Raw genomic sequence first — 15,593 nt, forward strand, 5'->3', positions numbered from 1 at the left:
GCTGTGCTATGGGTGGCATCCAAGCACCATACAGCACCCAGAGGTCCCAAAGCATGCTGGAGGCACAGGGATGAGTCACCCCACCCTGGGTGGGTGCTGGGTCATGGTCCTGGAAACTCCCAGGAGCTCTTCCCTTGATGGGAAAACAGTCTGTGATGCTGGTTCCGGCAGAGCGGTGCAAACAGGGTGGGGAAGGGCTCAGTGAGGGAGGGACAGACCAGCTGCTGACCCATCATGGACAGCCAGACACCTAGGACTACTGTCCCCAGGTCCAAAAGAGGCAACAAAGCCCCAAACATGGACAATACTCTAATAATGACCCACGGCCAAGGCTGTGGTAGGACATAATGAATGTTCGTGAAGTGCCTCAAATAGGAAAAATGTGCTGTTATTACTGTTAAATATTTATTCCACTTTCCATGAACCTAAAAATATACTAACTGCAGAGTATTTTTTTCCCTGTACAGGTTTTTGGAATGTGTAATTGTAGAATATTTTCTGCCTCCAGCTATTTTGCTCAAATAACGCCCACAGACTTTACTGCTTGGGGATTTGTTCACAATGGCGTTAAAGAAAAAATAAAATAAATCAAATACTACCACACAGCAGGGAGGGGGGCTGAGTCAGATGGTGGCTGTTTAGCATGGAGAACACCTGGAGTCGGTGCCGAGATGTGTAGGACAGAGAGGCCAAAGCCACCCATGGGACTCTCAGGGCAGGAGAGAGGAGGTGGAAGAGACTAAACACCAGCACTGCCAAGCAGCCCAAGCCGGGGGCCACTGCCTCCCCAGAATCTGCCTGTCCTGGGTACTGCGGCAGCTCGCTCGTCGGGCAGCTTCAGATCCCGAGCGTTGTTGAAGATGCTTTGTCAGATCTTCAGTGTGGGATTTAGTCATTGCTGAACTGAGCCAGCACCATGGCACATGTGGAGATGAGGGTTTTAGCTCATGTGCTTCTTATTTACCAGCTGGAGCCTGGAAAGGTCACATCTTCCCATGCTCTGCAGACCTCCCACTGCCTGGTAGGTCATTGCACATCCCTAGGCACAAGAGTCCAGGCAGACCAACAGTGCCGTGGCTCCAACATAAACCCTCCACAGAGGGACAAGGTGGATGGTGGGCTGCACCACCGTGATCCAGCCGTTCAGATGGGAGAAGCAGAAGGCTGCTCAACAGGTCCCTCAGGCATGAAATCAGTCTCTGGGGATGCAAGGGAGTTGGAGATAGGGTGTAATTTCTAAATGAAGGGATGGTGATTTTAAAGCAGCTGCCTCATGGGATGCCAGTTGAGCCCCCAAGGCCACAACTCTAAGGGTGTAAGTTGGGAAGACAGCTGAGGAGCTTGACTGAACAAGCCCGTGGCGGCTCCCCCAGGGCATGTGGCTCTGCAGCTCCCAAACCAGCTGTTCCTTGCTCAGGACCTTCCTGGACACGGTGACCAAGTGAAGCAATGCCAGGCAGGCACAAGGCTGGCTGCTGTGCATAATGCTGAGGACATGCTGGTCCAGCCTGTGTGTGCCAGAGGGATGCACACTGAGATGTCTGTGCTCACCTGCATCCCAATGATCGCGTAGATGAAGAAAAGCATGGCTATCAAGAGGCAGACGTAGGGGAGGGCCTGCAAGAGAAGCAGATGAGTCATCTCATTTAGCACAGGTCCAGCTCCAGAGTACTACAGAAAGCAAGCAGGTAAGCTGTGCCGATCCATCTCTTCTACAAGCCAACAAGTCAGACCTTGGGAACAAGCCTGAGTTTGGGAGCAGCACTCCAGCACTGTGGCCTGGGAGCAGACCAGGGCACGTGGGGCTTACCTTGAAGGACTGCACGAATGTCCAGAGCAGGATGCGGATCGTGTAACCCTGGCGCAGCAGCTTGATGAGCCGAGCAGCCCGGAAGAGCTTCAAGAAGCTCATATTGAAGCTGCTGGTGTTCACAAGCTGGGAGGAGATGAGAGGGTGAGAGGGAGGCAGGAGCCCCCCACCCTGCAGCAGTACAACCCGCTGCTCCCAGCCCCTTCTTCACCTTGGTGTCTGTCAGGATGATCTCCGTAATGCTGCCGATGACTGTGATGAAGTCAAAGATGTTCCAGGTGTCCCGGAAATAATTCTGCAAAAAGAAAGAGAGAAGGAACATGGGTTTGAGCTTGGGGGTGAGAGGCCTGTAGGGTGCTGGGCCACGTGCCAAAGCTGTTCATGGACAATGGCAGCAGCAGCAGAGACCTTGCCATCCATTTGTATGCAGCCATGGTCTGGAGCACCGTCCTACGTCTGAGTCGCTGACAGACCTGAGCAAGTCTGCAGCGAGCAGCTTCTCCGGGAAGATGACTCACACATCCAACACGCCACACTAGTGAACGGGAGCGGGAAAAGAGGCCACATCCAGCTCTGATCAGGCTGCACCAGCTCATCATGCCAACCCTCACAGCCACGAGGCTGCTTTGCCCTCCTCTTTGCAGGCACCCAGACCCATCTCAGCCCCTGCTGTTTGTGCAGCAGCTGGTGCAAGATTGGACTTGACCATGGCTGGCACTGCTGGAAGCCAAGAGGGTGGCTAGAAACCCTCCTGCAAGCGGACCTCATCTCCCAGTATGAGTTAGAGACAGGAAAGAAAATAAAAAAGCAAATCTGACAGTTACTCATAAGCAGCAAAGGGTAGCTGAAGAAAATTCAGTCTGTGGCTTCAAATCTTAAATGAGCAGCTGGGGACTGTGAATTAGGCAGGGAGGTCTCACTGATGGTCAGGTTTGAGTCAGGGTCTGGTCCAACTGATACATCCGAGGACAGCAACACACCAGCATCTCATGGCTCCCAGGGACAATGGTCTGCAGCCATCAGCATGACTGCAGCAGCAGTTGGCTTTAGCAGAGCAGCTGCACAGCACATACACAGTCCAGGTACCAGAGTATCACAGAAACAAGGCAAGAAGTAAAGCAATGGTGTGGGTTCCCCCACCAGCCTTGGGAAGTTTAATGAGAACCAGAGGAGCAATTCCAACCTAAAAGCAACTCTCAGGTTGGGACCCAAAATAAATAGCAATAATCTCACATTATTAACACCTTTCCTCTGTGATCTGTGTGCTGCCAAAGTCCAAATTAACACCCTCATCAAGAACAGGAGCAACCACTCACCAGGAAGCCAAAAGCGATGATCTTGAGGACACACTCCAAGGAGAACACCATGGTAAATGCGATGTTCAGGTACTTCAGGGCCAGCTCATAGGTGTATGGAGCAGAGTAGTACTGATGGAAAGAGAAAGACATTGCTAGCCAGGAGGGGACCTGCCAGCCTCTTGGCTGATGACTGTCCCAGGGAAGACCTGCAGTGGTCCGCGTTCCTTGCCCTGGGTGCTTCAAGACCATCTCCTCCTTCCCCTCTCCACCCCTCTCCCAGGAAAGCTGCCACTCCTTCTAAGAAGGAAGCCCAGAGTAAATCCAGATCTTTCTATAGTACTTAAGAGGTCCAGACCGCTTGGGTCATCTCATTTAAGGAAGATCTTGCCTTCAGTTTGGGGCATGTGGTGTTTCAAGTGACTATGCCAAGGGAATACATGCTCAGACTCTGTCTCAAAGCATCTCCTAGAAACAACCAAAATACCCTCCAGTTCTATCCTGACCAAACCTCCTTCTCCCCACTGCTTTAAACAGGACAGGCTCACTCTGACCAGCTCACCTTCATCATCAGCACCACGGTGTTCAACGCTATCATGGCCATGATGGTATACTCAAAGGATGGGGAGACCACAAAGTGCCAGACTCGGTACTGAAAGGTGTGCCGGTTCTGGGGCATGTACCGCGTGAGGGGCTTGGCGCTGATGGCAAAGTCAATACAGGCCCTCTGGAACAAAACCAATGTGAATCAGACCCCGGACAGTGGTAACATGGGGGACAGTGGCTGCTATACTTCTTTCTTTCACGGGCTGGGCAGGCAGGTGTCTCACGGGTTTCTTACACCTTTTCAACACCTAGGGAGCTCCAAGCTCTCAAATGGCAGAAAACCCATGCAAACACTCTCTTTGCCCCTCCCCAGACCATACCTCATTCTTCTCCAGACTGCACTCCTCCATCATTTTGTCCCCTTGCTCTTGGAATGTAATGATGATGAGAGCCACGAAAATATTGACAAAGAAGAAAGGAAAGACCACAAAATAGACGACATAAAAAATGGACATCTCCATGCGGTTGCTGCGGCTGGGCCCACGGTCCTCCTCTGTCACATCCACTGAATGCTGCAGCACCCTGTGGGCAGAGAGGTGAAGAAAAGCAACCAGAGATATGCCCACCAGGACTGCCACCACGTGGCACTTTCATGGGACCCACTCTGTACAGCTAGCTCTGTCTGTTCACAGTTGTAACAGTGATAAGATAAACCTCTGTCAATCTACTTTACAAGGACAACCATTCTAAGTGGCTACAGCTTGCTTTACAGTGCTTTGCCTGTGCTCCTGATGGAAAATGGATTTTCCAGTGATCCACATACACAGAAAAAAATTGCCCAAGCTCCCATGAGCATGAAGAAATGGCTAGTCTTATGGTCATCTCTAAACTTGAGCTAAGATACACCTCAGGGCCACACAGGACAATGGGTTATCCATCATTCATTCCCTAAGCAAGAAGCTAACCCCAGACATAGTTCTAGCTTCATATGGGGGCTAAAGTTCTTTTGTCTTGACATAATTTCTCATTCTTTCTCTCCTCCTCCCTGCCCAGCAGTTTCTCTTTCAGCTCCACCTGGCTAGTTACTAACCCAACCACCCCAACAGGGATGTGCCCACCCTAAGTCAAGAGGGGTGGATGGAGCAGAATACTCACTGGGGCCAACCCTCGCCAGTGGAGACTGTGAACAGGGTGAGCAAAGCCCAGATGATATTGTCATAGTGAAACTCATGGCGTTTCCATTCCCGGCACTTCACTTCCATCTTGTTTTTCTCATGGTCCACATAGTTCCCTCTGTAAGGTTGGAAGAGAGCAGCGGCATTTCTTTTTACACTGCCAGACTATAAGACAGCAGTTTTAAACCTGGGGACAGTGTGTGTATGGGGGGTGGGGGATGAACAGACACAACCTCTCCTCCTGCAGGGCTGGAGGGAGAAATGGGTAAAGGCTGGATAACAACCCAGGGAAAGGAGAGAAGGGGAAAGCAAAAGGGAAGAGAGAAGGAGGAAAGAGAACAGGAGCAAAATACAGGGCTCTGCATCCCACATCCCATGCAAGGATGCACAGTGCTGACACAGCAAGGGAGACAGGGCTCAGTCCATGCTGTCCACCCCAAGAGACTACAGCCAAGAGCATGTCATGATCAAGGGCTTAACTGGGAACCCAAATTCAACATTACCCAGCACCCCGCCTTTGCCAGAGGTGTCAGCAGCATCGGACCTACTGAAAAGGGCACCTACATGCAGTCCTTCTCTGTGTCCTTAGAGCTGTCAGTGCAGTAGAAAAACTTCCCCTTGAAGAGCTGAACGGCAATGACAGCAAAGATGAACATGAAAAGCTTGTAGACAATGAGGATGTTGAAGACGTTCTTGAGGGAAGTCACCACGCAGTCAAAGACAGCCTGCAGGAGAGGGCATAGCTCACCTTGGGGAACTAACAGCCTTGGCAAAGGGCAAGACAAAAACCTTCCTCAGGACTACTATGGGGAAAGGTATTTCCCATTCCTTGGGTGGAAAGGAGGAAAGATCAGGGACTTCCTCCAGGCAAAGGGCTATTTTATGAGCGAGTTTAACATCTGGAGTACCTCTCAGCACACCCATGGACATGGAGCAGCTCCTGAGACAGCAGCAGAGATGGATATTTATATCCTTCAATGTTCTCTGCAACCAGAGCAGCAGACAGGAGACAGCCCCCATGATGCAATTAGCAGCACTCAAGACCAATTAGTAAACACTTATTTGTTTCACATCACCCCGAATAACAAGGCAGAGCGAATACCTCTGCCTGCAATAGCAGCACCTCCCCAGGCTGTGCTTTCAGCCCTAGTTCATACAGCATTTTAAGGAAGAGAGGAATGTCCTTATCCCTGCTTCATGGTGAAGACAGAGGTGTCCAGAAATGATCTGACATGGGCTGAATCCACCCACTGATTGGGAAGAACAGTTGGGGTCAAAACTTATGTCTCTGGCATGCCACCCTGGGCCTTATCCATCAGCTAAATATTGCCTTGTGTGAAAAACCTCAGGACTTCCTCCATCTCTTACTCATTTCTGGCTCTATACTCCAACAGCTTAGGTAGGGAAATCCATGATCCTACCTGTGCTGCATAAATAATTCCTCTATTCAGATGGGAAATCCCCCTCTGGTGCAACACCGTGATGGCACAGCACACAAAATCCCGAGTTGTTTGCAGGCTGCTCTGGTGGAAAAGATAATGAACTTTGGAAAGAAATTTGAGCTCTACCAAAGCCAGGGCAGCCTATTTTATCAGGAGAGCATCTGGGCTTTGCTGTCTCATGACCACTTCAGCCTCACTTTCCCTGGCAGAGGAACTAACTCTGACACCTTGCAGAGATCCAGGCTTGCTTTTAATAACTCATTGCTCTGCCAGATATGAAGCAGCCTGAAGGGCGTTGTGTTTGAAAACAGAGCTCCTAAAACACAGCAACTGCTTTGAAAGCTACTTGTTCATCTCTCCTGAGCAAATCCATGCATGTGGTCCCTGCACCCACTGGTCCATGCCAGAGAAGACAGATGTAAGGCAGGAGATGGGGATCATTACCTTCAGCTTGGGCAGTCGCTTGATGGTTTTCAGCGGTCTCAAGACTCGTAGCACACGGAGAGACTTGATGGTCTTGATATCCCGGCCCTTGTTGGTCCTAGCATGTCAGAGGGAGGCACACGCACCCAAAAATGAAACGGAGAGACAATAACCTTGCAGACCTGAGGTTGGATGCTCAGGGGTTTATCAACAGCTAACACCCTCCCCAGCATGTGTGAGGACAGAAACGGGAGGGCCACATGCTGTTGTGGGGGCCAGCAATCACAAATGTGTGACTGCTGAGTGCTCAGCTTGCCTAAATGAGTCTCCTCCAACACACGCACTGACAGCTGGCAGAGACGAAAAATAAAGCAAGCATCTCCCCCCTGGGATTAGCACCTTTCCCCTTCGCTGGGAAGCAGCAACCTTAACAAATCCCCTCACTGTGGGAAACAGCGACATGCCAGGACTGCATCTCCCCGAAGAAGGGCAGCTGCCCAAAGGGTGCTGTGGCACACTGCCCTCCCCCGTGTCCCCAAGCTATGCTGCTCGAGGGCCAGGAGGTTTGCTTCCCTACTGCAAGCATGTGCCATTTGCAGATAGGACTTGCAAAAGGCCCCCACCATTGCAAATAATTTTCTTCCACTGCTACTGGCTGCAAGGAATTCACAATAAAATGAGGGAGATGCGCTCAGTGGGATCTACACAGATCTCTCACAAAGGGTTTTCTATCCTGGTCTAAGCTCAAGATTCATAGTCCTTTCATTCACCTAGGAAAGCACCTGCTCTGTGCTTGGTTTCTTTGCACAAATGCTGTCTCATGGCATTCTGCATTTTTCTATCAGTGCTACCCAATCTGGTCAGCCTGATCTTCCACCTCACAACATCTCAGCCCTCTCTTCCCTCTCCAGATCAGGACTGTGCTGCCTTCACCCCAAGTCAGCTGAGGGAGGCAGAGCTTACTATTATTAGGATTATTTAGAAAAGCAGCACTAACACTGCTCAAGACCCTCATTTCTTGAATATGGTGATTAATCCCAACCACAATATGAGGGTTTTTTTCTTGTCTTTTAACTAAAACCTGTGGGCTGGATCCCAGGATGGAGCAGAGAGGTCCTGGTGAAGGTGGCCCAGTTTGCATCCACCAGGCACCCTCAAAAAAACTCAAGGAAATGACTTACAACAACAGATGCTCCAAATTACACAGTTCTTTGCAAGAGTTAATGCAACAGGGAGCACAATATTCATTAAGACATATAAGCAAACCCACTAAGGTTTGTTGTACAACACATCCACTAAGATCTGTTGTAAACAAACCCCTAGGGGCACAGCCCCACAAATGCATGGGGAGCAACTCTACAAACAGCCCCAGGACCCAGTCTGCACCTCCCAACTCTGAGCTTTGCTCAGTGTCATGACCTGAGTAAGCACCCAGAGCATCTGACTCAGGGATGGGGTGAGGATCTGGGGGCAGCTCTGAGCTGGTGCAAGCTGCCACCAAGGACAACTCAACTGCAGTGATATACTGCTGAGGAGGGACCTCTTCAGACCTCAGGAGACTTCCAAGGATTTGCTTGGGATCCAACACAGATATGGGATGTAGGGCTGGCTAATGCCTGGAAGAAAGCCTGGCCTTGCTGTGTCTACAGCCAAGACTAAGAGCTCTTCCCAGCCCCCTGAGCTTGGCATGAACCACATCCCATCCCTTGGAGGACATCAGGGCTGAAGTCCCTGTGGTGCTTCAGCACAGGCAAAGCCCCCACCATGGCAGAGCTGTCAGCTCTGCGATGGACACCGCTTTCCCTGTGCCCTGCTCCCCTGGGTGTGCTTCACACCATCTCTGGGTACTGCAGAGACTGCAATCTGCAGTGAAAGCAGTCTCCTCTGAAAGCAAGGAATTGCATCGCTTGCAAAGAAAATTCCACCTGCACTTTCCCAGAGCACACCACCCTTAATGCATGCCGGGGCAACACAGGGCTGCATGCACAGTAGTGTAATCCAGTCTCTGGGAATGCAGCTAAGGGTCAGCACCGGCATCAGATAAATGGACATTTGCCTGCGCCCGTCCCCTCCGCGCTCCCCAGGGCAGCACCCCGCGGCAACCCGACCGGCGTAGTTACCCCAAAGCATTCCTGTCGGTGATCCAGCCCAGCAGCCACCAAACAGCACCAACAGAGAGAGGGGAAAAAGAGAGAACAGAGGAAGAAGGTAAGAAAAGTGGTGGGGCAGCTGCAGAGGGACAACTGCAGCCTCTCGGGCAGCTCTCTGCTGCCCCATGCCTGGGTTGAAAAGCATGATGTGTAGACCCATGTTGTGTCCTCCAGGAAGGGGCTTATCTCCACAGAGCACTCATTCAAGCAAGCCAGGAGCCCCTGCCCTCCTGCTGGAGGTTTTGGGAGAGAGATGTGTAGTGAAACCTCTGCTGCAAGAGGAACCCATGGAGAGTGGGACGGTGGGCAACAGCAGGCAGGCGCATGGTCCTCCTTGGCCAGGAGTTGGGGAGGGAACTTGAGGCTCAGCCCCAACCAGCCAAAAGCAAGTATCTCAAAGGGAACCTACCTGCAAGGCCACAATAATTCCCATCCAAATAGGCTAACTCTGCTAAATTGCCTCCATCAAGAAATTCACTGATTAAGAGCCTGAGTTACAGTGCAGGATCTCCTGCAACCCGGCAGGACACCTGCTCAGACAAGCCAAGGTGGTCTACAAGGTCTCTAGAGATAAAACCTTCATCTTTGCCTGAGCTAAGTCCCTGCCATGTGCGCACAGAGTGCTCAGCACTGGGGGCAAAGCCTACCAAGTAAAAAATTTCTTTAAAAACTTAAAAATAACCCCAGGCCCTGGCTGCACATTAGTGAAACAAGTGGAAGGTGTGTTGAAAAGGTGATAGTTTAACTCTGCAGCACTTCTGCAATGAGATATCAGACCTCAGTCCTGACCAGTCTCACACCAGGTTATTTTGCAGTACGTAGGGATCTCTCTTGCTTCCAGACACCGGTGCTAACAGGTGCTTTGCTACTCGGTAAAGAAAGAGGCACCTCTGCTGGGTATCTCTGGGTGGAGAAACTCCTACCCTTGCTCACCAGGCAAGATGACGAGGGCTATGCACTGACCACTCGACCTTTCCACCACCCTTTGCACTGCTCAGCCTTTCCTGCTGCTGCAAGCCCACAGGCGTAGGCATCACAGCCTCTCAGCAGCTCTGAGTGAGTTCTGAGTGACCTCTGAGTGAGCAACGCTCATCTGCAAAATTACTCCTCGGAGGGTGCCACAGCAGGCAAAAGCAAGTAGGGTCTTTAGTTACAGTTCTGGTTATTTCAGCTAATTTAATTTGAACTCTTTGGAGATTTATGGTTTTATATTGGGCTTTTATTTAAGCTGCGTTTGAATTGTTGTATTTGCTTTCCATGTGGAGAGCTACAGATGAGCCAAGATGGCCTCTCACTCAGGATGTATGGGCTCCGAAGGGGCACTGGACAATCCATGACAGCACACAAAGAGATGGCTTTATGGGTGGACACTTGCTTATTGGTGATTTTGATTGGCACTGACAGCCAGCAGATGATGCTGGACTAGCTCAGAGACCTCCTGCTGCACCCATGGCTACCCAGGACCTCTGCAGGAAAACCGAACTACAGAGGGGGGGCAAAAGGGGTAGAAAACCCAAATGGTACAGCATGTCCCAGCACTTCTTCTACGAGGAAGTGCTGGACCCAGTCACCAGCCACCCTCAGCCACATAATCACTGCAGCCACACTATGGGCATCACTTTGCCCAAGAAGCATTGTGGAGGCGAAGAGGGGGAGAGGGAGGACAAGTCCCTCCTGGCCCTATGTCAAAGACCTCATGGTGGGAGAAGAAAAGGATAGGGATTCAGATATCACTGTCAGAGTTTTCCTCTCGAGACCAGAATGAAGGGAGGGAGGGAGGAAGGTTGGGACATGTATAGCTGGCAAACATCCTGCAGCTCCTGGGGCCATGGCGGTGACGAGGTGCCAACGGGAGAGGCAGGTGTTCTTCATAACGCTTTATAACCTATAACCCCATTGGAAATCACTGCAGTTCCTTTGTTCCCCTCATCCCTGAAGCCATGAGATCATCTCCTCCAGCAGAAGCCACCATTAGACGTGGCAAGGAGGGACAATCCTGCAGGTTTACATTATGAAGAGCCCACATTCACAACACAACTCAGTATCTACCGATTCATGGCTACAAGAATGAGCAGGCGACATAGATGCTTGCTACAAACGTATGTGGACATGCAAAGGCCCTCTCCAACAGAGCAGGTTCTGTGTCACAGCTGATGGGGGTGCTCACCCCTGAGAATTCAGCTGCCTCATGCCCAAAGGGACCTGTCCTTCCCTTGGGAGGCTGGGTGGAGGCAGACAGGTGACAAGCGAGTCTGGACACCACATGGCAGCTTCCCCATGTGCTTGGCACTGGCATGCAGGGACCCTGCCAGCACCAGGGGCTACCCCAGGAACTGCCACTTTTATGGGGTGGGAGGAAGAGACATCCCTCCACCCAGGAGCAGGCTGAGTCATCAACCTATGCTCCTTCAGACATCAAAAAGTCTTGATGAAAGATGCTTTGGAAGGAAATGCTCCCTTGCCCTCCTAAAGACCCTAAAAACCACCCTGCATCTTCAGGCTGCCAATACCCTTGAGCTCCCCAGACATGCTCTGAGGGGCTGCCCTGGCAGAGGGGGGATCAGCCAGACCCCAGTGGTGCTGAAGCCATCCTCCTGGTGGCCTGTGTGGCCTCCCAGCAGCTCAGAGCAATGTCCTCACAGCCAGCAGACTTGCCCCATGCCCCTTCCCCATGCTGGGGTCTTTGGTCAGCCCCCCGCCCTGCCCAGGGGCATGTTCATCCCTGTGTTGAGCAAGCCGAATTTTCGTGTGCTCTTCCTGAGGAGAGAGCAGTGACTGAAAGCACTGGGCAAAAAGAGGGGTGAGGAGAGTGAGGAAGGCAAAAGCAATGAGCCAGTGAGGGTGTGAGTGGGCAAAAGCAAGGGGAAGGAGCTGCTGCCCAGCTTGAGGTGAGACGGGAGGGATGGATTACAGGCTTGGGGCTCCGACCCAGCCACCCCAAAAGCCTTGCATGATACCTTGAGCTGTGGACAAGGATGGGGCTCCAGTCTGCGCAGCTGCTAGGCCCTCCCTTCTTATCAGCATTAACGACACTGCCGACAGTGTCAAAGGTACAAACAGAGAACAATAGCATGCCAAACCCACCTCCTCTCCCTCCTTGGGCACTGACAGGGCACCACAGCCCCGCAGACCAGGGTGTGCCCCTTGCCTGCTCTCTGGGTGCCAGTGCATCCCTCCCTGCATTCACAACTGCACCACCTGCCCCAGCCAGGACAGAGCACCCCAAAAGTGATCCCTGGATGCTTCTTTCCTCCATGGCACAGGCATCACAGACATCAAGCCACTCTGCAGAGGAGGACTCACCTGCAGGTGCCACAAGCTCGGTAACAGAGCCCCAGTGCATGGTAGCGTGCAGCAGGAACACACTGCAGAGCAAGCATGCAGCATCCTGCCCTTGGTGTGATGCTGCAGAAGATGTGTGCACAAACCTCACTGAGTGCACCCCCATCCCTGCAGCGCTCCAGGGCAATGTTCCCCCTTGGAGCAGAGAAAAAGCCACCGGCTGAGGGTACCATTTCTAGCACAAACACATTCAGAGGGCAGCTCCACCTTTGCTTTGCTGTCTCTGTGAGTCCCAGGATGCATAGCAGGTGTATAACTCCAGCTCTGACACCTTTAGGTCTTTTTGCCTCTCTAACAGCCCCTTCTGACCTCTTTCAAAGTCCATTTGGACCACCAATCTCTTCCTAGCATGTCCAGCTTTCCTTGCCTTGCCCTTTGCCTGCTTGCTCACCAGCATTTGACAAACAAGGAGAAATACATCTCTGGAGCAGCCACGTACTGCTGCCAGGAGCCATCCCAGAAGCAGAGCAGAAGGGTGCAGAGAAATAAAAGAAAATAAATCAGGGTCTGGTAGCCATAACACACAGTTGCATCCTCCTCCCACCCCAGCCAAGGGAAGACAAAGAGCTGACAGTGACAACGGCCACTTACGCCAAGGCGAAAGCCACCAGCGCTCCTACCACCACGATGAAATCCAGGATGTTCCAGAGATCTCGGAAGTAGGAGCCATCCTGCAGGATCAAGCCCTGATCGATCATCTGTGGGGGGGGAAGCATCAGAAAAACAGGCAGGGAATGAGCAGCTCGGCCATCAAGTGGAAGCAGTTGCAGTTGGGATGTGCTGGGGACAGGGACATCGCTGGGGAGCAGCAGACCTGTCCCTGTGCCTCAGGTATATATCAAGGAGCATCATATTTTGGGAGCCTGGAGGCTGATAAAACCAGTGCTGAGCACTCTCGACTTCCAGCACTAAGAACCAGGCTTTAAAGTCTCCATCACCCAAATTTAGGACCAGAAATAAAAGACGGAGCTATTTCTCACCCACTGCAAGACACTGCGGGACACAGCAACCCCAGCATAGCCAGCCCGTGAGGCCTCTTACCTTGATAACCATCTCAAAGGTGAAGACACCGGTGAAGACATAGTCAAAATACCTCAGGACCTGCAGAGAGAGGGCATGGGTGCTCTGCAGCTGCTGCCTAGCAAACGGGCTCACTGTTTGTGAGCAGACAACAGACCTTGTTACTACCCTGCACCAGGGCTTGCTTGGCTGAGGTGCAGAGGGTGGGTTTGCTTGCCCCAAACCCAGCCTGTTCCCTAACAGTTGAGGACAGCCAGAAACCCAGCCTGCATAAGCAGGAGAGAAACATTTCCCATGCATGGCACAAGCAGCTCTGAAATCATGCTGTGAGCTGGAATCATGCTCCCCCATACCAGTCCCTGTGCACACCAGCCTCTCCCCAGTTTAAGCTACTTTACTATTGATAAAGGACCCTGGTCTGCTCCCAGGCTCTAAACCCCAGGTGTGGGAGGCTGAGAGCAGTTTCCAGGGTTTATAAAGGAAGATAAGGGGGAAGAAGTCAGACCCCATGACATGATGCAAGTGCTGCCACCAGCTGCCCTGATCATGTCCCACATGTGCCCCACCATGGAAGCTAAAATCCTACAGGACCTCTGTCTGCATTGCCTGCGGGATGGGGGGAGCAGGGAAGATTTGCAATCACTTTGTTGCGGTCGGAGTTGGTGAGAACGGGATCCTCTGCCGCGAGGGCGATGCTGCTGGCGGCGATCACCAGGAGGATGCACATCTCGAAGTAGCGCAGGTTCACGATGTAGTGGCAAGCCCTCCGCACCCTGCGGGGAGACAGCCCACACCCTGATCTGTGAGACCCTGGCATGGCCCAAGCATGGCCCATGTGCAAAACCCACCCTACATCATTGGCTTCCAGAGCAGAAATATTGGTAGCAAAGTCTGAGGAGCAAAACAAGGGAGCCCAAGGGTGGTTTGGGCTTGCTGAAACCTTTTCTCAGCTGTCCCATCCCCCCAAACACTCCACAGCCAGCCAGGGAGAGTCCCTGAGAAACTGGGGTGCTTATTCTTCCGGGCTGCTGGAGCTGGTTAAGAGCTACAGGGGAGCAGAAAACCGCAGAAGAGTGTAACAAGCATTGAATAAAAATCACAACTGGCAATCAGCAGTCGGAAGAGAAAACCATGAGCGTGACTGACAGAGGGAGAGCACTGTCAGGGCTTGGGAAATGCTGTGTTATCCAGGCTGGTTATCCAGGCTGTCTGGGAGATATTCAGCCCCCTTCCCAAGGGGATCCCCTGTTTTCAGTAATGTCTAGGGGTGCTTCCCCTTGCAGCCCTCCCCAGCCCTGGGCTCCTACAGTCCAAAAAGGGCCTCACGGGTTGGTGGTGCTGAAGATGAACATGGAGCTGTGTGGGACCATTGCTTTGCCCGTCTCGCTTTTCTCCTTCTTCCGCTTCTTCTTCTCCATCTCCTCCTCATCCTCTTTGGTCTCGGCCTCCTTTAAGGGGCTGGCTTCGCCATCTGTCTTGTTGCTAACTGCAGGAAAGCAAAGAGCCTTTGCCCAACCTTGCACACAGACAGCACCCTGGGGTGTCCCTGCCACCTGGGCACGTGCAACCCTCCTGGTTTCTGCTTTGCATTCCTGTGTCATTACAGGGAGAGGAACCAGAAGGGAAGAAAAGACATGAGCTGCCAGATGAAGCAGACAAAAGGGGTTTTAACAAGGCCAGCTTTCACAGTGCTGTTTAATTAATAACACCATTTAAAGCGGCTCACCTTGACAGTGCGGATGCTGTTAAGGGGTTTGAGCAGCAGCGAGCTGGGCGGAGGCTGCAGACGTGTTAGGAAAAACAGAGGATGCGAGTATTTTGCCCAGGTGGAGAGGAAGAGGGAAGGAGGGACCAGGCAAAGGGGTGGGTGGGAAGGAGGTGAGAAAGGAAGAAGCTCCCTGGGGGGACGGTGGCACACGAGCATTGCATTCAGGCTCCCCTGCAAAACTGGGGTGCTGGAAGGAGGTGCTGCAAGGACCAGAAATGAAAGCCCCCCTGGTTGATGGATGTGGATAGAAAAAGCCATGCATGCAGCTTTCCATCCCACCCCAGGGTCCCCGAGGGCTGGGAGAGGGAAAGAGAGATGGGTCCTCACTCTGTACCACAGCAGAGTCGTGGACATCAATCATTATGGTGGTGCTCTCCGTGGCCTTCTCAGTGTTGGGGGTGATGGATGAGAGGTCAGGCTCACTCCGGCTGACAGTGTGGCTAGCCTCCAGCAGTGCTTGCTCGCTGGTGTCTGGGCTGCTGCAGTCCTGTTCTGTCAGGCTGCCGATCTTCCCCCGGTGGGGCTCAGGTGCTGCTTGCAGGGAGCTGGCCTCCTCAGCAGTCCCAACCAGCTCAGCCTCACTGGCAGGGACCCCGTTTGTCCTGCAGGAAGGATGCAGGAG

At 52.4% G+C, this 15,593-nt stretch overlaps 1 protein-coding gene across 1 annotated transcript in view; it reads right to left on the reverse strand.

Moving 5' to 3' along the window:
• Positions 1–15,593, reverse strand: part of CACNA1E (calcium voltage-gated channel subunit alpha1 E) — a 113,717-nt gene that overhangs the window by 19,424 nt on the left and 78,700 nt on the right. Inside the window, exons 22-36 of the mRNA XM_074906927.1 lie at positions 15,299–15,573; positions 14,530–14,689; positions 13,847–13,976; positions 13,225–13,284; positions 12,775–12,881; positions 8,812–8,823; positions 6,713–6,809; positions 5,391–5,551; positions 4,807–4,944; positions 4,032–4,233; positions 3,668–3,832; positions 3,127–3,237; positions 2,022–2,105; positions 1,811–1,936; positions 1,552–1,617 (exon numbers count right to left, since the gene is read on the reverse strand). Of these exons, the coding sequence (XP_074763028.1) occupies positions 1,552–1,617; positions 1,811–1,936; positions 2,022–2,105; positions 3,127–3,237; positions 3,668–3,832; positions 4,032–4,233; positions 4,807–4,944; positions 5,391–5,551; positions 6,713–6,809; positions 8,812–8,823; positions 12,775–12,881; positions 13,225–13,284; positions 13,847–13,976; positions 14,530–14,689; positions 15,299–15,573 (1,894 nt within the window). The remainder of the gene's footprint in view (positions 1–1,551; positions 1,618–1,810; positions 1,937–2,021; positions 2,106–3,126; positions 3,238–3,667; positions 3,833–4,031; positions 4,234–4,806; positions 4,945–5,390; positions 5,552–6,712; positions 6,810–8,811; positions 8,824–12,774; positions 12,882–13,224; positions 13,285–13,846; positions 13,977–14,529; positions 14,690–15,298; positions 15,574–15,593) is intronic.

The sequence above is a fragment of the Athene noctua genome, chromosome 5 (genome assembly GCF_965140245.1).
Source record: "Athene noctua chromosome 5, bAthNoc1.hap1.1, whole genome shotgun sequence".
NCBI lineage: Eukaryota > Metazoa > Chordata > Aves > Strigiformes > Strigidae > Athene > Athene noctua.